This window comes from Morchella sextelata (assembly GCF_020137385.1).
Source record: "Morchella sextelata strain SCLS chromosome Unknown scls_2, whole genome shotgun sequence".
In the NCBI taxonomy this organism is placed as follows: Eukaryota; Fungi; Ascomycota; class Pezizomycetes; order Pezizales; family Morchellaceae; genus Morchella; species Morchella sextelata.
In genome coordinates, this window is record NW_025408617.1 from 1,675,310 (window position 1) to 1,697,126 (window position 21,817).

The 21,817-nt window shown below is 45.0% G+C and overlaps 6 protein-coding genes across 6 annotated transcripts; 3 read left to right on the plus strand and 3 right to left on the minus strand.

The window, feature by feature from the left end:
- Positions 1–1,580: 1,580 nt before the first annotated feature.
- Positions 1,581–2,022, minus strand: H6S33_005698 (uncharacterized protein; the record flags this gene model as incomplete). Its single annotated transcript, XM_044837073.1, has 3 exons — positions 1,581–1,737; positions 1,826–1,859; positions 1,929–2,022. 3 exons carry the CDS (start codon positions 2,020–2,022, stop codon positions 1,581–1,583), a joined length of 285 nt encoding a protein of 94 aa, XP_044699007.1.
- A 2,935-nt stretch (positions 2,023–4,957) lies between these two features.
- Positions 4,958–5,990, plus strand: H6S33_005699 (uncharacterized protein; the record flags this gene model as incomplete). Its single annotated transcript, XM_044837074.1, has 5 exons — positions 4,958–5,025; positions 5,102–5,183; positions 5,249–5,304; positions 5,372–5,778; positions 5,839–5,990. 5 exons carry the CDS (start codon positions 4,958–4,960, stop codon positions 5,988–5,990), a joined length of 765 nt encoding a protein of 254 aa, XP_044699008.1.
- Positions 5,991–6,736: 746 nt separating this feature from the next.
- H6S33_005700 (uncharacterized protein) lies at positions 6,737–8,027 on the minus strand (the record flags this gene model as incomplete). Its single annotated transcript, XM_044837075.1, has 3 exons — positions 6,737–7,441; positions 7,518–7,832; positions 7,923–8,027. The coding sequence occupies 3 exons, from the start codon at positions 8,025–8,027 to the stop codon at positions 6,737–6,739; spliced, it is 1,125 nt and encodes a 374-aa protein (XP_044699009.1).
- A 667-nt stretch (positions 8,028–8,694) lies between these two features.
- Positions 8,695–9,411, minus strand: H6S33_005701 (uncharacterized protein; the record flags this gene model as incomplete). The annotated part of the gene is made up of 3 exons (XM_044837076.1): positions 8,695–8,755; positions 8,828–9,037; positions 9,101–9,411. 3 exons carry the CDS (start codon positions 9,409–9,411, stop codon positions 8,695–8,697), a joined length of 582 nt encoding a protein of 193 aa, XP_044699010.1.
- A 5,060-nt stretch (positions 9,412–14,471) lies between these two features.
- On the plus strand, positions 14,472–14,783 carry H6S33_005702 (uncharacterized protein; the record flags this gene model as incomplete). The annotated part of the gene is made up of 1 exon (XM_044837077.1): positions 14,472–14,783. The coding sequence occupies one exon, from the start codon at positions 14,472–14,474 to the stop codon at positions 14,781–14,783; it is 312 nt and encodes a 103-aa protein (XP_044699011.1).
- Positions 14,784–19,542: 4,759 nt separating this feature from the next.
- On the plus strand, positions 19,543–21,547 carry H6S33_005703 (uncharacterized protein; the record flags this gene model as incomplete). The annotated part of the gene is made up of 4 exons (XM_044837078.1): positions 19,543–19,888; positions 19,943–20,973; positions 21,036–21,166; positions 21,229–21,547. The coding sequence occupies 4 exons, from the start codon at positions 19,543–19,545 to the stop codon at positions 21,545–21,547; spliced, it is 1,827 nt and encodes a 608-aa protein (XP_044699012.1).
- Between the last annotated feature and the right edge of the window lie 270 nt (positions 21,548–21,817).

Here is a 21,817-nt window from a genome sequence, read left to right on the forward strand (position 1 = left end):
GTGAGGATAGAGGAGTGGAATATGAACTTATGAGGCTTGTAATGATATTGACTTATGGTTTTGTAATGCAATTAGTTGGATTAGAGGAAGTTTCGGATTCTTGTGTATTTCAATCGTATGGGGTAGTTGTAGGCTTAGTACTCTTCTTACTCTAGCTTCGGGCAGGAATGAATATGTTGTGTAGTTACAGAAATAGGTCAGCTTGAGGATCCACCCTAGCTACATGTACTTAGCCTTTATTTCTCTAAGGCTTTCACCCGCGTTACAAATTATCTTGGTTTAAAGCCACTCGTTGGCTCTCTCTTGACAATTGCAAGAAGTAGCTAGCTATCATCTCGATCAATGATAGGATCGTTATCGAAAGCTTGCAGTGCGTAGAACTGATACATAACGGGGGCAATCCCTATGCCCATATACAGCACGAAGTCGATATGGGCTCAATGGCATGGCCAGCGGTCTACTCGTAATATATATAGCTGACGTTAGACCCCCCCCCCCCCCCCCCAGCCTCATAGAAGTCGATTACCGCACACCACTAAGTTTTGAACTTTTCGGCCAACTATGGAAAGGGAGAAAAACATGGAGAATATGGTTACACCTGTTTAGCAACAGACCCCCCTTATAGCTGAGGCAGTTTCGAAAGCTATATATCAGGGAAGCAATCGATCAATGTTATGTTAGCTTACTTCACCTTGGAGTATATGCACAAGAAATTTGCCGATATAAATACACACATGTATCTTACTAAATTATAGTCCCCTTTATCAATTTGTCCGTATACGCGTGGCGTAGATCACATCCAATCCGCTTCCCCCACTGCATACGTACACATCTATTAACTCTACGCGTACGGGTTCGTGGATGGCATAGTTAATTCAGCTATTAGCTTACGTGCCAACTCTACTTTCCGGCGCTGAATTGGCGCGGCAGATCTCCCCAAAGCCACGCATCAATGCCTGCTCTCCATGGGTATCGCCATTCATATCTCCATGTCAACCTTTGCCCGGAACTGGGTATATCTTAATTTTATAGTTCGGTCACAATACCAACTGATGGACCGGCACCCAGAGTAAGTCTAGATTACTGATAGCAGGTACCGTGACTAGCTACTGAAACTATCAGGACGACTCAGCTGAGACTGCATCTTGGATCTACAAAGGCGGGCGGTAGTAAATGCGTATGTATACAGCGGAAAACTAGGGCTAGAAGGTAGGATAAAATCATTATGAGGATCAGTTAGCCCTCAATTCTGCATGCTGGACGATGATGACAGGTTAGAAGTTAAGGGGGACAGATCTACGTAAAAAGCTTTGGTAGATGTTCAGCTAAGTACATGGTATCTTCTTTAAACCTTCGCCAAAATAGGTGTCTTTATAAAGCGGTGTCCATCGATAGGACAGAGAGGCCAAAAAAAGGTATCAATCGAAAACAAATTCTCAAGCCCGCATCGAGGTATCAATCCATCCTTTAAAACGAACCACTCATCGATTGAGAGAAAAATGACTTCATGTGTCAATGATAGTTTTAACACAAAAAGACTTACAACTCCTCATTTGACATATGAACTAACTAGTAAGTGTTCAAGCGCCAGATGCTTCACTTGACTTCTTCTTTTCCCACTCCTCTTCTGTAAAGCACTTTTGTGTCCACGCATGCACCCTCGAAATCTCGTCCTTCAACGCGCTGTTGACCAGTCTATGTCTCATGAGCGATGTCTTCTTCACAAACTCTTGCGACCTATTTTTTTTTCCATTTGTTCATCATGAGTTAACGGATTAACCCAAGAAAAATTCATCCCAAGAGAGTGGTGGTGGTGAGTAATTACACGATCACCGCTTCAAACATTTGTCCGCATCCACCTTCTCTTTTCGTCAGCGCAGCGCTCTTCATAACACACCATCACCAGGAATAATTCGCCGGATGCCTACCTGATGTGTCCTTCAGCTCTACATGCGTTGCCTTCAATTTCTCTATAATCGCAGCTTCTAGAGCAGCCGCACTCACGCCTTCGGTGGTTGACATTGTTACAAAGAGTTGGTGGTAGGTTGAGAGGGCTTAATTGCTTATCAGATATCGTGATGAGTTTCCAGTCGAATGTTGGAGGAGGGGTTGGCTTGGCAGAGGTGGGGTTATAGTGCGGCTCAAACTGCACCCTGGTGTTAGGGCCAGGGTTCTATGTCGTTAATGCCCTTGCCCTTTATGACAAACATTTTGACCGGTTCATGAAGGATCACTCATGAGCTAACGTGTGTGGTTGGCCACACACCCACCCTACATGTTCCTGGGGTAAAATCAAGGAAATTTACTGAAATCCAGACTGGAGCCTGGAAATTGAGTACGAGTGGCCAACACATTTTATTTGGAGTTGGTACCCGAGCTGATCTATAGATCTAGATAGATCACACCCACGAGCTGAGAGTGCATACGTGTACGCATATATGTAGACAGATTTCCCGTATAGAGAATAAGTCCTAACAGCCTAAGTTGCTTTCTTTCTCCAAAAATCTCACTCTATTTACAACTCATAAATTACTTCCTATCATAAAAGCATACACTACACCCTTATAACTAAGCATAAGAGAAAGTACCGTACCTTTCAAGTAAGAGACGATTGGAGAGATACCGGAAAGTACGAGAAACATTTAAAATATCCTGTATGGAAGCTGCCCAAATATTACGTGGACGTGTCAACTATGTCCTGGGCCCAATACAAAGCTGTAGGATTCTTACATCATCGATTCTCTGCTCAATCTAATAAAATCTAGATCTCTAGGCCAAATCTTGTGACGAACAAGACTCTCACTTACCATTTCTTATCTATATTACTAGAGGCAGCAAAGGGATCCGGACTTTCGACATTTGTACCGATACCTGATGAACATCACCTTCTAGCACGATGATTACCTTAGAGATTTTAGTAACCGAATTCTAGGTAAAATCCTCCAGACGATATGGAAATAATTGGCGTTGTCATTAGCAATTGCTGGTAGGCTGTATAAAAATAACTGTAGGCTAATACCTAACCTCGGCGACCTCCTAGAAATAGAAAACTCGATTTAAAGGATTTGGATTACAGCCAAGAGCTTACTGCTAGATATTGATTCCGAGTATCACCATCTATAACTGCCGTTCTCTCGAGTGTACTATGGAATATCTATTGGATGGTGTTAATGTGCTAGATGTACGTATTCCATGTTAGTAATTGAATTTGCTGTTAATTATCCATCTACACAAAATTCTAGGCCTTGAATCAAGATGATAGTGAAGTTTCGAAAACTGGATTGATAGAGATCGCAATTAAAGCACTCTTACCCCCCACGGCGAGATTCTATTTCAGTGATTAGTATAAATAAATAATAGAAAGTAATATAGGGAGCAGAGATGAAATTAAACTGATTTGATGATTGACTAGATGGTGCACGATATATATAAGCCATGATTCCGGGTGAGATCGATCATAATGTATCACTCGCTAAGTTCAATAAAGCCGTCTTTCGATTTGCGGGGCTCCGAAAGCAATGCCACGTACAATCGACTCTTCATCTTTCGTATCGTTCTCTTCACTATAAAACCTTGCTGAACTCTGAAGTTTCAATCCATACAAGTATGCCAAAGGGAATATCCAGGTTTGTATCCATTCAATTCCAACACCATTGCCGGAAGAAAACAGCAAATACTGAAAATAGCCTCAGTCCCTGGGCTGGTGGAGAGAACCAAGACATTTATACGAGAAACCAATATCTCTCGGATCATACGATGTGACCCTATATTATGTTATTCTTCATTAGAGGTCTAGGCGTGCATATGTGTAACCGGGAAAGCTTCACGGGATCCGGTTCGTATGTATGTATTTGCCTCAAACACAGGTATCCAAAAATACCGACTTATTCACTGACCCTAATTGACCAATAGGAAATTTCTACCCTCTGAGGATAAAAGATCCAAGTGCATGGGCCCGATTGAATAGGTAATTCACGAGCTTCTCTGTGCCAGAACTCAAGGACTACAGGTTACACATCGCGAGAAGTTTCGCCTAATAGGACCACATATGCAAACAATATGTATGTATCCTTTTGGCAAAGCGGAGTAACACAGAAATCGCTTCTCAGATTCTCAGAACCAGTGACAATCCATACTAATAATAACCGCTACTAAGGGCTCTTGGCCAGCGCTCCCGCCCAATCGGAGAATTCCGAACAGACAAAATCCCGTGAGATGTTACTATTTCCGGCAAAAAAAAAGCTTGAACCTGCAATCGTGGAAGAAATACTTTTTAGCGAGTCTCAATTGGCGTGTTTGTGCACTTCGGCAGAGGAATAAGAACACATGACATCACATGGTAACACAAGCTTCTTTGATAAGGATAGGGCTATCACATGGCCTATCAACTCTAAATCATCTTTACAAACCTCAATATTCGCAGCTGATACAATTGCAGATGAATTTAGATCAGAGATAAAGAAGTTATTCACCCTAGAGAACCATGTTATCATTTCATGTATTAAAAATACAAGAGACTAGTATTCTTTAATTTTCATTAGCACTACGTATAATGAGTACATACATGTAGACAGTATGTACATGCATGTGCTCCACGGGTTTATTACTGGCCCTTGTGTTTGTGTACCTGAGTGTTAGTATTAATTTCTCTGATGCGGGGTTACAACCTAGTAGACGTACACGGTGACAGACGAAACTAATTATAGGAGTACTCACGATCTGGATCGGATGCAAACCACAAACCTATCAATTGAAAAGTGATGGGAACACAATGAAATCACGTCCCAATTTATCACGTAATTGGAATGGCGAAATATCACGCTGCATGTCTCCGAACGAGGAGGAGGGCCCGCGGGGGGGGAACTCTATAAAACCCCGGGCCTATTCTCAGGAATTCATCAAGTCAATCACCAAACATTCACTCGCTTTTCAAACAGTCTATCGCTTTAACATTGCAATGATTTCAACCCCTCTAGTCCTAACGTTTTTAACGTTCCTTCTCAACCTTGTGAACGCAAGTCCTGAGTACGTACTCATCTATCTCAACTGCATTATTGAAAAGGCAGTTTGCTGACTGTGGGGTACGTCTTGATAACTATAGTAGGACAACAAGAACCAGGCCTACTCCTACTCCAACCAGGTGTGTCCCTACTGCTACTGAAACAGCACCGGGAACTATATCAGTCAGTACTCTTTTAAAGTGATTTATAGTAGATTTGGAATGATTGATACTAATAAGTCATGGTAGTACCCTCAATGGCCTAGCGCTGGTCCTGGAGAAGGAAACTCTCTCTCCTGGAGCGTGTATGCAATCCCACCCCATTGTCTCAGTCTCATATCATATACATGTACTCACTAACACCTTTTCCAGAAACTGGGTTTTCATCGCCTGCTCCGTCTACACCAGCAGCAGCTGCACCGGCGACACCACCGGCTGCGACCCCTCCTGCTGCAACAAAGGAAGCTGCGGTCTCTCCTCCTCCACAAACCTTCTCCTCTCCCCGAGTCCTTCCTCACCTTACTACACCATCTCTGCACTCGCCCCGTCAACGGCCTTCACACTCTTTGACGTGACCTTCACCACCGGCTACTTCCTCCCTCAATATCCATCCGTCACTATCGAGATCACTGGAACCCGTGCCGATGGGACTGTTCTTGCCCCGCAGAGCTTCATTATTAATAAGCCATATGGTACTTTCTACACCACTGTGGCCAAGAATCTGGTGCAGATGGGGCTCGGGAATGTGAAGGAGTTGAGATTCCTGGCGTACTACACAGGTACTTGGGGTGCAGGTGGGCAAGGTCCGGATGGGAGGGTATTGGCTGAGTCGAGGTTAGACGGGGACGGAAGCGGTGGCCCGATTAGATACGAGGCTTATACGCCGCGTTGCAGGAGAGGATACCGGAGGAGGGCAGAAGTTGAGGAAAGAGACGGGGGCAAAAGTAATATCGTGATTGGGAGTAAGAACGGAGAGAATGACTGGAATTGAACATCATAGCTTTGATGAATGGTTGAAGTTTCCCGACGACAGTTTTCTTTTGTAGTTTATTTATGATATTCATTAAATAGTAAGTCTTATGGCTTGGATATACTCTTATCAATCGAATCATTTACATACTCAATAGCCTGAGTTGGAGTCATGAAATATAAACCGAGTGACAAATTGTGAAAGAAAACAATACGCTCTAATCCATCCAGGAATATGGATATATCAGCAGTATACTAAATAAAAACCTTTGTTCGCACCCTTTGATACTTGTTTTTCTGTCAGTATTAAATAACTCTTCTTCCTAATACATGTTATCTGTTTTCTTATCTGTCTATTTGAAGGTGAACTTAAGAATGGCGAAGACACTTTTTATAATTCAAGAATTCAAGGCAGGTTGGAGTTGCTGCGCCATGACCATATAATTTAATTATTAGTTAGGTTTCCTTGATTACCCCTTAATCCGTTTGGATGACTCCCATCTAGTTAGTTAAGAATAGTAATCCATCTCAACATCAGTCCCCTTATCGATACTAATCTATCCACCTTCACAAAAGTGTCCCCCCTATGCCCCACTACGACAGAAAATGCCTCTACCTTATTAAATGCCGATTATCGCGATACCCGCATTATCGCTCCCTCTAGTTCACGCTTCCTTTTCCCGATTATTAAACACGTATGATTTTCTCTCCCAGTGCCGTCAAAGTGTCTGAGTCTACCTAAATTCGGACTTATATCCGGATGGAACTCTAGAACCCTTCTCTACCAGGGAACGATATAAGCTTAGACTTAAACCCAGTAGTAAATTCTTGTCCGGAGCAATCCTTATTCCCTCCGCTCTCTGCTATGTAAATATCGGATTCAGTAAATATGGATTCCATATTCTCGCCATATTTAAACTCGGTAGAACCACATCCCTCAGATAGAAATGATGCGACTGGAGGGGTCGCCAATATTGGCGGCTGGTCTCCAGTCTCCTTGCTGGTCTTCATAGCGGCAGGGAAGGGTCCAAAGTTCTGCACTAACCCCATCGTGCATCCCCGACTATGGTGTTTTGATCCTTCTATGGGCCTTGGCGACTTCAGTAGAGAAAATCGGCCCTGCTTTTCAATATTTTCAAACGGACTTGGTACCTGCGATATTACTCCCGGGATAGGCCTTTCCTCAAACTTTGGACTAAACGAGAATCCAAAAGATTGAGTATACATTGGCTTTGTTATGGGTGTTTTGAAAGATATGGTGTCCAATTGGTCTCCGCAAGCGTTTTTTGTCGCACTACTAGCTTCCATGCCATCTTTACTGTGAATCAAGATCTCAGGTTTGGTAAGACAACCTAATCTATCAGGAAGAGAACTTTTAGAAGTCCCAAACAACCCATATTTAGGTTCGTCGTCAGAAATGGTCCTACGGTCGATTTTGAGCCTCTCGTCCGAAGCTAACTGGGCCCAGGCGCTCTTAAGAATGGAAAAATAATGAGCACATCAGTCACATCATGAAACAGACACAACGGTCAGGCAGGAATTGGTTTACCTCCTGCGTGTGCCCAGTCGCAACCCGTCTCAGCCGATCCGGACGAAAAGCTCCGACCGCTGCCCCAGGCAGTTCAGGGCGTGCAGAGGAGCAGGAAGACTTGCTTGCACCGATCCCGCCATCATCAGTGCTCTTGCCAAGTGCATCCGTGCCAAGGCACGCACCCTGTCCGGAGCTCGGAGATTCGTTACCCTTGGTTTCAAGTGTCTGATCATTACTACTTCCGCTTGACAGGTTTGTTGACAAACTGGAACGGGTAATATCGTCGAGAACCTTAGGATTCTGATCGGCAGAGACAGTCGGAGGTGATGGGTGCTTTGAACGGGGGGAACAGTTAGTGTTGATTTTTCTTTCTCTAGAGACTGATGAGACCAGAACTGAAATGTGATGATGAGGCATTCTTACGCCTTGTCCCATTGGTTCTTGAGTTTCGTGGGCTCCCACAGTCCTCTGGGGATCTTTTGCAATTGACTTTATGTTTCTTCTCATCCTCTCTAGCTCCGAGGACATGATATAACGTATAGAGTAGCCTAGAGAGGCAGTTGTTATTCTCGTCAATCAAATAAGTGGCAATGGATGTGCTGACAAGAGTGATCAAAGAGGGGAGGAGGGGAAACCGGTAGATTGATGACCGATGGAAGCAAGGTGGTTGAAGCGGCTGGTCTCTGCGCATACATAGAGTACACTGTAGAGTAGGTATATACAGCACAACATGTACTTACTCTACAGAGGAGGGGGCGGGCACGAGACCATGGAGTTAAGTACATACATACATGTAAATACCTACAAATGCGGGTTAGCCATGCACTAAGGCGTCCTGCATGTGGAGGGGTGGATGGTTCACAGGCATGATTACATTAATATTATCCATATTGCTCACAATTTTTATTTGGACACATTCGAGGCTGAATTATAACACATATAGGTGATCTTGACGCTGATATACAGTTATCGAGTGACACGGTGTGAACAGGTGCATTTCGTGATGACTATAGCTATAGCTACATGTAGTTATCATAGACACAAACAAAAAGTAGAAATAATCATTACATGAATAATATTGAAATCGTAGCCATTAAGTAGTCGTTACCGCCCCATGCAATATGCCCCAATTAATCCATCTCGTTCCGTTCCTTTCCCCCCTTATTCCACCATGCCATTAATCTAGATGTTGGGTCTACACCAAGTGCTCCGTCTCTATGTTAAATAGTACACAATTGCCCGGGTTTTCTCCACCACTAAAGATATAATATGTCAGCATAAACTCTGAGATGCTAAGAAAAAGCTCCTCCAGGTATCCGTCTACTCACAAGTAAATAGTGTAAGTTCCATTGTCATTGCATGCAAGCCATTTGTCCTTGTACTGATGTAGGTATCCGAAATACTCAATAGAGGTGTCACCAACAGTCTCGGTATCAATTGTGAAGTTGTTCTGTAGAGTCCACTCGGGTTTGGGTTCGAAATTGGGGTTTCCCATCTTCGCTTGGTAAGCCGGATGCGTCCAAGTAGGCTTTAGGTACCTGTTGCCATTTCGTCAGTAACCAAGCTTGATTGATCCTGCATATCTTTCTTTCCCAACTTACACTTGCAGAGCCGTATTAGCAGCATAGAAGGCTATACCATCATCTGAGTTGTACTGGAGGAAGACTTGAGCGTCTTTGGCACTCGAGTTTTCCGGGAACCATCCCATCTTTCCGACGTAATTCACGATGTCTTTGCCAACCACGCCATCCCACTGGATTATCCCAAGACTTAGAAGCTCTGCAGGAGCATCTGGTGCAGGCTTCAATAAGAACTTATCCGCCTTCTGCCGCTTCACCAATGTTGTTTTGGTTGGGAGTGCTGCCGCGACAGAGAGGATTGCAGCAAGGGCGGTGAAGAGTGAGGTCCTCATGATTAAGTCGAGTATATAGTAGTGGTAGAACGAGAGATGAGTTGGAGATGTAGAATGTATGTGATTGTGATTGTGTTAGGAGGATATAAGTGGGCAATGGTGGGATGTCTAAGGAGAAGGGACCAGTGCCTTTTATACAAAATACACTTCCACCACCGCTCCTGAAGAATACCACCTGCGCCGCGGCAGGGCTAGGATAAATCTCGCACATCCGCTACCACATTCGATCTGCAAGTGCCAGAAAAACCAAACAGCATCTCACAGAGCACCTTAGACATAGAAAGGGAAAGGTCACACACCCACCCACACACCCACCCAGACATACACACCCCACAAAAGCCACTGATGGCTGCTGGGTAATCACACCATGTCACTCCTATCACGATGCTTATTTTTGTGATATGTACCTACATACATGCCCGTTGCGTCATGCTCAGGCTGTGTGAGATTTCTTGTAATCTTAATTGATCCAACCAACAATTAACGGTGGTACTTTCCACACAAGTATCCAGAGGTACTCTATTGGGGGGGGAGGGGGAGGGGAAATTTTGTGGTGGCCGGAGCTAGCTGAACGGTTACTCTAGGAAGGACGCTCGCTCGCAGCATGGTCATATGGGGGCATAGGCATAGCGGTGGAGAAGCTAAGTGTAGGTACCAGCAGCAGCAAGCTACAGTGCGACTAGAGTACATAGAGTAGGACCCGCTTGTAGATCACCCCATCGAATCCGGAAGAGATACCCCGCAGTTTCCCGATCCGCAATAGCCACAGTAACAATAACACTGGTAGAGTAGTTCAGGGTCTCCATGAGGTCTCCATGAGGTGGTTGGTGGTCAAACCCCCCGTTGGATGGGATGGTGATATTGGCTGGGGGGTGACAGACATAACGATAGCACTAGGACACAAGTAAACAAGCCGTATGCATCGCCCGTTGCCATGCAGGGATTTGTACTCAAGATTAAGAAGGAGAGGCAATGTAACACGCGCGCGCCTCGTAAACTGACGGCGCAAAAGCCGCCTGTTCTCCAAGATACATACATTTAACTTCCGCCGTTTCACTCTAGTCCGAGTGGTGAAGCTTCTTTAGCCATGGCTGTGCGCGTCTAGTTAGCTCGAGTAGCTAACAGCTAAATGTAGATGTACTTTGACTGTAAAAGGTGCAATTTATGAAAACTTGTGCGCCTGTGTACATACATGTACATAGAATACATGTACTCATGGCAAGAACTAGAAGGTCACAGCAAAAACTAAGACAAGAAGAAGAAGAAGGCACAAACAAATCGAGTCAAATGACATACCTACATCTACTCATCGTTAGGCCAGGAACAACCATTTAGGATTACCGTAATTAAGGTCCCTTGACTCCAATGGAAACGTTAAACCTCTACCCTCACAATCAAGCTACATGTAGTGAGGGATCTTGCTAAATATTCCATACCAGATCTAAAAGTAGGTACCTTAATTCTGTCTGTGTCTCATCAGTGGCGCGCGATTGCGCATGCTATTTGAGCAACTGATTATTCCGAGTTCCATATAGACTAGTACTCTGTTCGCAATACCCAAAGATAATCTTTGTCGTCTTTGTTGTTGTTGTTGTTGTTGTTGTTGTTGTCGTCGTAGCTGTTGTCAATCGAACGTTCCTCACTCATCCATCCCGTTCAGGATAATTACCTCAAACTCATGATCAATAGTACTGGATAACCAAAAAGGCTTAGCCGGATCATCAGTTGGGATGGCACAGCAGCTTGTTCCTATTTTTAGAACCGCATGTAACGGGTTCGTGTCTGTCAAGCGATTTCGCTCGCGGATCTCGGCCGCGTCTTACGTTAAAAGGAGTTTCTAATCACTGGATGACACGAGAATCGTCATGGAAGAACTACATAATATTTTATTACAGATCTTGCCTCAGTCCCGAATAAAGCCGTATGCAGATCGAAATACAGCCATTAACATCCGTACGAATGGGTGAAGGGTATATAGGTGCTTTACATGGTATGTGAAGGGTCCTCCTGTCCATGACAGCATAAGTATATACATGTATTGTTTACTCAAAATCCTCCGAGGCACTTTAAATTTCTAGCTTTTTAAGGATTATTGCGATCTTCGTTAATGATGCTCTACTGTACTAACATAAACCATGTACTACTCGAGGTAGAGACAAGGAGAGTGCATGAGGTTAGGAGTACATGAGGGTACTTAGATCGTCGTTCCTTGATGTTGGACGTTATCGCCAAGAAAGAGTGCTAACTATTCTGCAACTCCAGGAAGTGCCCTCACGGCTATGCAACACCTCTATTATTTCCGGGACAAATGTGCACAAAGCAACCTTGAATTTGATACCGCACATACTCTAGAGTCCCTGCTCTACTCCCTACATGCACTCATATTCCACAAGTTATGACAGCACAATGAGCATGAGGGCGGCCCGGGTATGTAGCATATTGGTGCCGTGTCCGTGGATATAGCTTCACCGAATGCCAGCCTAACTGATCCCAGGGTTGCTGCGACCCGTGACACAAAGTACATGTATTGACCCGCGCTTGCTTACTTGCAGGGTCCAGTACTCTGCTTGTCTACATGGCCACTCATGTATACGTACCGTACTATGCTCTGCTCTACAACCTGAATGATTTGAATTCACTAAACGCCACCAAACACTGTCATATGGACTATGGAATCCCAGAAGCAGCAAGGTTAATCGTTATACTCGGGTGTGGGCATAAGAACCAGAAAATGCAAGTGAGGATACAAGAATTATTTGTATGGAGTGGCGCCGCTCTGCCATACATATAACCCTATTGCATTTTCTGGTTCTTTCTCTCATAACCGAGTACACATAGTTTCCGATATCGCTCATTTAGCTTCTATTATTGTTTCTGTCGTCATAGATCATGGAATCTCAGCAGCAAGGTAAATCTCGTTTACGATTATCCTTTCCGATATCGTTCGTTTAGCTTCTATTATTATTTTCGTCGTCGTCATATCTCCTGGGTAAGTTTGAAAATACTTAGTGATCTGTGGAGGCCAGATGATCTGACTATGGGGTCCAGAGGATACAGAGCGTGCGTCCCACATAGCCTGTGGAACGGTATATCTATGCGACATTCTTTGATACGAACAAATCGTGGTATGGAGCGGAAAGATTTTGACACTTGACAATTTGTCCTGAGAAAAACTGTATAATTAGATGCAGAGCTCGGTCAACTCATCACATCATGTCTCCTCTTTATAATCTGCCCGACTAATTAGCCCCGCTACATCCGCCAGAAAAAAGCTACCTTCCGACGATACATACCCTGCATCTTTCCAATTGCAAATATTTCATGCCCCCGGGAATTGACGGGTAGAGTACATATAGGTATTGACGGGTAGAGTACATATAGGTATTGACATCACAATCCTCTCAGCCAAGAAAGCTCTCACCAAACATATCCGTTGCCCGATGGAAAAGAAATTTGTCTGCAGATATATGCGCGACTACTCTATGAATAGCTAGGGAGATTAAGTCGACCCTGTTCACACCACACTCTAAACGAAATCTTTCCGTGTGGGGTGCCGAACTGAGCCACACGAAGGACCGGACGATAGTGGCACTTGCGCGGGATCTCTCGACGATCCAAAGTAAAAGTCTGCACCTCCAGCTCGGTCCCAGATTGATTAGACGAAATTATTACTTTGCGGATTGAGGCCGGATCGCGCAGAACATCCACCCTCCCCCGGTCTCGCACGATGCGCACCGGATAGCCGTACGAATTCTTGGGCGGGTTTTTGATATTGGTGTTATCTGATATCTATTACATACCCCTCGTTACTATTCTAGATGACTAAAAGGATACCGTGGTGTGACTTATTTCATCGATCCGACCAAGTAGTCTACTCTATATGTTTAGGTAACTGTGGGATGTTTGTGTCGTGATAGGTAGGTATGTTCTGCATCTATCGAAAACTCGACGCACCGAGTGATGACTTATGAATTTGTGGTAAGACGTCATTTACATGAAGCGTTCTAAGTTGACGTTCACTTAACTTCCTTGGCTTGCTTCCCACACGATACAAGACTACATAGGAGCTTGGCTACAATAGGGTTAGGGTTCCTCATGATTGGTCTAATCCTGGTTCCGTTACGTTTCGGACCGCCATGGGTCAAAAAACGAGGCTCTATGATGGTTGGATATAACCTACTCCCAAGCTGGAAATCGGAGCAGTACTGGCCAACGGTAACCTTTGTTACCTACCACTCGGGTTATAAAGCGCACGCGGGGACAAACGTGTGTCGCAACTTGTGGGTGTTCAATTGGCATCCAAACTACATTCCCAGGAATTGCATGTATATTCGACATCTGAACGACACAAGAGAGAACACGAGTGAACGAGTGGTTGGTTTGAGTCTGCCACGAGGAGTCAGGTACGTACGCCGTTCTTTTGCACGAGCATAATTCGGGAGTAGGGTAAAGTGTATTATTCCTCATTGAGCTTTGTGTATTTATGCTCACATGTTGAATCCTCCATATAAATAATGAGACTGCTTTCGAATCGCCCCCGATACTCTACATATCCTTCTCAGGCTATTATGGTTTCACCATTAAGATTCACACTGTGAGATATATCGTTCATTTTCCTTGAAAAAAATTCAAGCCGGGTATCCCTGAATGTCCCTGCAAGCAAGATCGACAGTGGTTTTCCGTTGGTTCGCCCTACAATTTATTTTTCTGCCAACGAGACGATGCATGAGTACTATATGTGCCGAATACGGGACATATTTTTTCTGGGTTGGTGTGAGTTGGTGTAAATCAATTGTATCGCATGCCATGGTAAACTCTCCATGTGGTCGTTTGTGAGGAGCCTCGTTTTTGGAGGGCTATAAGAAGTAGAGACGGACCGCTATTAGGGGATCTTAGAGAGAGAAGAGCTTTCTTTTCCTCTTTACGCCTCTCAGACCGAGTCCCCAGTTTCAACCCTGTTACAGCCTGGCTACCCGTCACATATAAAAAGATATATCGCAATAATCACCACCACCGACCAGGCTCTCTACACCTAGGCCACCCCATCTCTAGAAACAAACATGTACCACGTTCCCCGCGATGTCGGCTCACCTCAATACACCTACAACAGCAGTTACCGGGAGAACAGAAGATCGACCCCCAGCTACGCACTGATACCGCACAATTCCAATCCCAATCGCCGCCCAGTGCAGTACGCCACTACCCGCTACCACAGCGAACCTGTCCGTTACCGCGCTGAGCCACGCTCCATTCGCTACCATTCCGACCCACGTCTGTATGGTGATAGCCGCGACCATATTGAATACCAGGAGCAACGATATGTTGTCCCACACAACAGCAGCAGCACTAGGAGGGACACACACACGCAGTAGTGAGTATACCAGAATACGCTGGAGTTAAACCAGGGCTTACCGTGGTACTATGGCAGCCGGACGTCGAATTCGCATGTCGGTCGGAGCAGAGAGGCATATGCCCCCGTGAGGTATAGTCAGTACAACGACGGCCGGACACGGGCGTATAAGTACCGGTCAAGGGAGGTTGTAGACCGGCCGGTTCCAGTCTGTGCGTGTGTTATCATGTAGTGGCCATGGTTTTTACTTGGTCGTCTTCTGTTCGATTGTCACTCCTTTGCTTGCGGGCGAGCTTTTCCCTTTGTTCTTGATTGGCAGGGCTGTAAAAAAAAAATGGTTGGATCCGGTGGCGTATGGGTGATGGTGTGGTTCTCTGTTTTTTTCGTACTTGTGACGTTTTCTTGAGATGCAGTGGTGATGTGATGTGGTGGTTGGTGGTGGTGGTGGTGGTGGACGTGGTCCTATGTGTGCCAATCTGCTATCATTGTTGACAGAGATAAACCGACATGTCACAGACTGTAAGTTGGCTCTCGGCCTTGTATATATGTTTTTCCAGCTCGAGCGCGCAATTTACTTTTTATATGTATCGTTCATCCTGCTCAAGCATCGCTAGTAACAGAGTCGCCATTGACCACTACAGCCCCAAAGTCCCCCAGGGCTTTGGTTCTTGAGCCAGCACCGTAAAGGCCAAACAGTGGGAGGGAGGGAGGGAGGGTGCGAACTCAACGTAACACGAACAGAACTACCGATGCAACCTCAAAACCCTGAATATGATGTGCATGCCAAGCTATGCGCACACAAACAAATCCTCGATGATCCGCAGCCGGGGGTGGGGGGGACATTGTTTTGATGTTCTATGCAGTTGCATCATCATCGGCAGGCTGCACCGCGAACTTTCGTTAATTTGGGAGGAGATTTTGCGAAAATGAGATGGCGGGGAAAATATAAAAAAAGATGTGAAAGAATACCACTGTCTGTGTGCGCACATGCCGCTGTGTTGTTCACGGTACAATACATCATTCACTGCACGAAGCCTCTTCTTTCTTTCTCTTGGGGAGGCTGAGACGAGTGATAGCTCATGATGGTGTGTGGTATTGCTTGGCGGCGGGGTAGTAAGTAGGAGGTACTTGTATCCTTAAGAAAGGGCTGGGGTGCCTTATATAGCATGTGAAAAACAGAGGGCACTAGCTAGGCAAAGACCGTCTCTGCTTTATTAATATCACACCATCTCGTTTGCTGCTGCAGGAAAACCGGGTTTGCGGCTCCTCCACGGTGCACCATCTCCGCCTGAGTTGCGCAATATATATACATGTGCCTTCTTCGACAAAATGTGTGTTCTACTTTATTTTGTACCGTACCGTACTTGAGTACATGAATAGAGTATGTCATCTAGGTAGAGCAGATACATTGTACATACATCTAGAAGCTTAAGTCTGCTTCGTTGGGATTCTCATTTAATCGAGTGAGTATGTACAAGCAAACCCGGAATTTCACCTCACGCTACCAGGATAGAAATATATGCGATCATTGACCGTGGCCGGACATCTCTTATGAACCCTCTGACTTCTGTGAACTGTAGGTACTGTACTTCGAGTACCTAATAGGGTAATGGGAGTTCTAGTACCACCTCAGGGAGTCTACATCCGAACTGCCTCAGGGTATTGAACCTAAATCTAGATCTCTGTAGACCCGGGCAACAGTCCACGAAGGTCATCCTGGCTATTTTTTCTCCTGTCTCGGGAGTTAGAATACTACTAACTCTCTCTAGAATATCTAGATCTTCCCAAAACACGAAAGCACATAAATAGCCACAACAAACCCCGCTAGAATATGTAGGTACACGCCCTCAACCTCAGATATTTCACGCCTACCTATCCATCCAGGTACCTGCCTAGAAAAACTTATACTCAATTGAAGGGTTTAAGTATGAAGGGTAATTGTAGGTACTCTGCATATAGTAGGTATCGTGGTGCCCAGCTCTTGAATATCTGGGCCTAAGCTCTCCTTCAATTGCCTCGATGATCAAACAGCAGCACAAGGCGCACGCTGCGGTTAATGCGTGGACTGCACTACGTCATGCGGCGCAGGACCCAATCAGAAGCTGTATAGCGGAAAGCAGGGATCATCCCGGTCCGGGAATCAATTGGATCCTGGGCTGGCTTGGAGTTGAACTTGTGTTTCTACCGGGTCAATTGATTGAAGCGTAGTAGTCTAACCTGGGTGGGAAAGACCCCGCATGGAAATGCGTGATCCCTTGTCCTGGTGCACTCTAAAATGTTGGAGCAAGTTATCTACTCGTAACTTCCTAACGTTTTTGAACGCGACTGATATTGCATACCATACAAAAATACGCCAAGACCCTGATTTTGGGTGTGTGCAATAGTGGCCCAGTCCAAAAACGCCAGGAAACTACGAGTAGAGTGTGTACTTTATCTATGTACTTGTAAACGATTGATCATCCTAGTGACTGCATCAGTCGCCTCAAGTGCATTATTTCGATGGCGAATCGCCAAGTAGACAGTACTTACTTGCAAACGAGTATGCATGTAGCTCGTAAAACACAGAAGTGGCTGCGACGATCGACCACAGTTAGGCTAAACTTGACATTACCGGCCTACTTCGACGTCAAGGCCATCGCCGGCAACGTATCATGCTTCTACGCCTGAGCTGATACCTTCAGATTCCATCATTCCAATGGTAGAGTATATCGAGGCTGGAGGCTGGGAACTAGTAGCGTCGAATCTTTGATCCTCTACCATGGTTCGGTGCCCTGCATGTCCCGCTGCCCTATCCTGCCAGGTAGGCATGGCATACTTTAAATAGAGTTCTCGACACCCTCATTGTTTGTATGCCCGGGCCTGGATAAACGTTCGTACACGACTTCACAGGCTATCACCCGAGCGAATATCGAGCCTGCACTGGATCGCGAAAATGACGAGGCTGGTGGCAACACAAAGCGTTCTTTCTGTGATTCGTATAACGGATAGAATACCGAAAGTGAGTTTTCAAACTTGCTTATACACACCCAAAGATATGGAAGACTTCCTACTTGTGGGAAAAGAAGGCGCTCTTACTCTGCATCGTTTCGATTCAGGGGCTCTTTGAAAGAGTTTCCAGCTCAATTTCTTCAGTCTAGCGCATGTCGAGGCCAGTTTAGTACGTTGGTTGTTCACAAATCAGTCCAGTAACGTGCGCAGCTGTACAGGTGTGGGTCCAAACTTGGCTAGTGTGACAGCAAGCCAAAGCTGCATGCAACAGTTTAAGGCTTCCTTACATTTTGCGGGGGGCGGTGCTCGGAAGAAGGTCCTAAAGCGAGCTTGGAAGACATCTGGGCGTGTAAATTAGTACATGTGGTTTGCACCAGTACATAGAAACTCTTACCATGTCAAATCTGTGGAACACAAAACAATAGAGCAAGTCATATATCGTGCGCGTGGGTCAATTAATTGACGCCAAGTAAACTTGCCTTGTTGGCAGGTCGCGGACGACTTGTATCAGAATGTCTAAGAAGAATTTTTCATTATATATATGAAGCAAGAACAGTATTTTCAACGCCCATGTGGATGGTAGTGGTGGCTGGAGGTGTTGTTGGATCTGTGATTCTCAGTTAAGTGCACTTTGGATTGATCATAAAACCTATCAACGCCAGGCACAAACATCAGTCGTTATTTCCAATATTGTACTCGTAATTTCATAGCGTTTGTGAACATAGCTGGGTCTGCATATACCAAAATCTGGAGCCTCATGCAGGATTTGGCCGGTATGCAACCCAGTTGTGTTCACAAACGCTATGAAATTACGAGTATGGCCCGCTTCCATTAGCGAGCGTGAAAGGGATGGGACGTTTACCATCTAGGTGGGTTCAGGTAGATCAAGCTGCCAGTCATTCTTGCCCACGAATTGCACCCAAGAACCGCGAAAATATCTTCGACGCAGGTGTTGACTATTTGCCAACATAAACCCAGATATTCTAGCCAGTTGAAGGCCTTCTCAGGTTCAGACTCGTATCTGCCACGAGTGCAACAGAAGCAAGCAATTTGGCGGTCGTGTGAACAGGTTCGTTCGGCCTAGCGATGAAAAGGTACCTGACATCCGTCGTTTGTCGTTGCTTCTGTGGGGATGAGACAGGCAAATGTCTGCGCAGATGGGCGTCTCGCTCCTCTAAGTGGTGAGGAATTCCAGGGGTTCAACGACAATTATAAATCGCTTTTTACGTTTCTACATACAGCTCTAGCCCTCAGCCCCATGCTCATGTAGAAAGTTGTGCTCGTAGATCTTAATGGTAGGCGGGCGGCTTAGAAGCTGGCCGGAGCGAACCACAGAGTACCTTGGCTGGGATTATGAGGTAAAGCTTTTGGGGAATGTCTTTCCGTGGTGCGTGCGGTTTCTTACGCAGTATTATTTAACTGCACTGTTTTCCTCGAGAGTCCGAATAATCACCAAGCACCTTCATCCTCTGTGAGGAAAATCAAGTCAGCAATATGCGTTTCACTCCTTTTACTCTCTTTTTGGCCCTTGTGTCATTATCATCCCAGTCTTTCCCTGGTTTTCCAAACGAACACCTTTACAGACATGTTCGACGACAGGAGTCCACGCCAGGATCGATAGCCCCAAACTCTACAGCAGGGCAAATATCTTCATCTCCTTGTCAGGAGGTTGCAAATTTGTCTGCAAGCTCATGTATGTTCCAGCATAGCTTATCAGGTTAATCCTACATTTGTGTTAACATGGAGTATTAGATTATGTTCCGGCAAGCGTTGCCTACAATTGTCTGATTTCGATGCCTTTTAACGCCACAATTGGCGTGTCCTTCATTAAACAATTCAAAAACTACCTTCAGTTCCAGTCAACACTAGCATTTCTTGCAAACCCTCCTAAAACGTCTTACGGGGTTGAGCCTGTTGATCTTATGAAAGGGCTCGATGAGATCTCCGAGACTGCTGAAAGCGGTGGATATGCAAACCACTATGAGTTTGAGGCTGCCATCAGGGTGTTGATACGCAGGGCGCATGACGGTCACTTGAACTGGCAAAGCCAATGCCTGGAGGGTACATTCTATTTCGTGCGTGACTTCTATATAGTCGCGTTGACCGACTCCCCGGAAGATGTTGTCCCTAAAATATATGGTATGCTCGGACTATATCACCCACCTATGCATGATTGACTAAAGAATATGGTAGAATATAATGAAATTGAGGAGAAACTCAATCTCAATATCAGCCATACTTATAACATCTCGGCAATTTCTCAGATTGATGGCGTACCCGTTCTTCAGTATCTGTCTGATTGGATCGAAACGAACGATCAGCTCTTTTCTGATCCTGATGCAAGATGGAACTCGCTCTTCGCACGCAATAAGGATGGCTTTTCCCCTGGAGCATTTTACGCGAGCCCACTGTATCTAGGAGACAGCGTCAAACTTACTTTCGAAAATGGCACCAAAAAGACCGTCCAGTGGCAAGCTTATGTCTCCGGCAACTTCACCGGAATAACTAATGGGGAAGATTTGTATAAAAACTGTCTAAAGCCAACAGCGACATCCACACCAGCTTCGGTATCAACCCCAACAACGTCTCCGACTTCAGATCCGACTCCGGCTCCTGAATATATACAAGGCTATCCCAAGACCCCTCTATATGTCGCGCAAGATGGTAGTATCAGCGCTTACAACATTGATAAAACCGGCATCATAGCAATCCATACGTTTGCGGGCTTTGAATCTCAAGGCCGTGTATTCCAGAATTCAGCAAAAACAATAATTAGTAGGTTCCGAGAAAAGGGGATTGCTCACATCATTTTTGATGTTAGTGGAAACGGGGGTGGCAATATCGTCCTGGCATATGAAATGTTCAAGCAGTTTTTCCCCAACGTGGATCCCTTCATCGCATTAAACATGCGTGCGCATCCTGCTGCAAAGGTCTTCCTTGAGGTTGTTTCCGATCAGATCAACAATTCTTCATTGACCGAAGAGGAGAGGCGGGACTTTCGGGCGATTCCTTTCGCATACTACTACATGGATGATATTAATGGCACGCCCTATCGAAACTGGGAGGAGCTTTACGGACCTATCGAAAACTATGGAGATACTTTTACGAACTATTCAAGGTGGAACATAAGAGATAAGGAAGCCTTTGCGATGAACTTTACTGTGACTAATGGAGATATGATGAGCAACTCTACATCTCCCTGGACTGCTAATGATATAATTATTGTAAAGACTCTGTCCATTTCCTTATCATCATGATGAAGACTAATAATCTACTGCGAATCAAGGTTGGCGACGGACTTTGCGCATCTACATGCTCGTACTTTGTGGAATTAATGACACAGGTTGGAGTTCGCACCGTTGCTTATGGCGGCCGGCCGCAATCAGGCCCAATGCAAATGCTTGGTGGAACCGAAGGGTAAGCATGTATCCTATTCCTATTAATAAAGGTACAAGCTAATAATGAAAATCTACATACAGGAGTCTTTACGCTGCGTTTTCAACTCTCAAGACATACGCTCAAGATTTTGCGCTCCCAAATAACCCCGAAAAAGCCGCTGAGTGGAGCGAATTCCTTCCAGGGCCACTAGATATTCCACCATTTAGGAGTGCGGGCGGTGTTAATCTTATGAATTCGTTCGGTAGGGACGACTTAGATACTCCGCTGGACTTTATCTACACTCCCGCGAACTTTAGGGGTCAAATGAGTAAAGATTATTTTAGGGATAGTAGTAACCTCTGGAAGGATGTCATAACCAAAGTTTGGTCTAATGGGACTGTTTACAGAAGGCACTACTAGTTCATTTAGTTTTCTTTTGTCAATATCCTAATATACCCCCACGAATTTTCTAACTCATGCGATTTTGACTTGTTGCGCATGCGATTACATGTAGTTGCGAATTATTTTGTAATGTTAATGGTGTTTAGATACATGTAGTTATAGATTACATGTAGTAATTAGACATCCACATATATATCCGTGTACTTGATATGCAAGGTCATACATCCTATAACACTCTTAGTTTCAAAAACTACACATAGGATCTATGTATCCATCTACGCTTCTTTA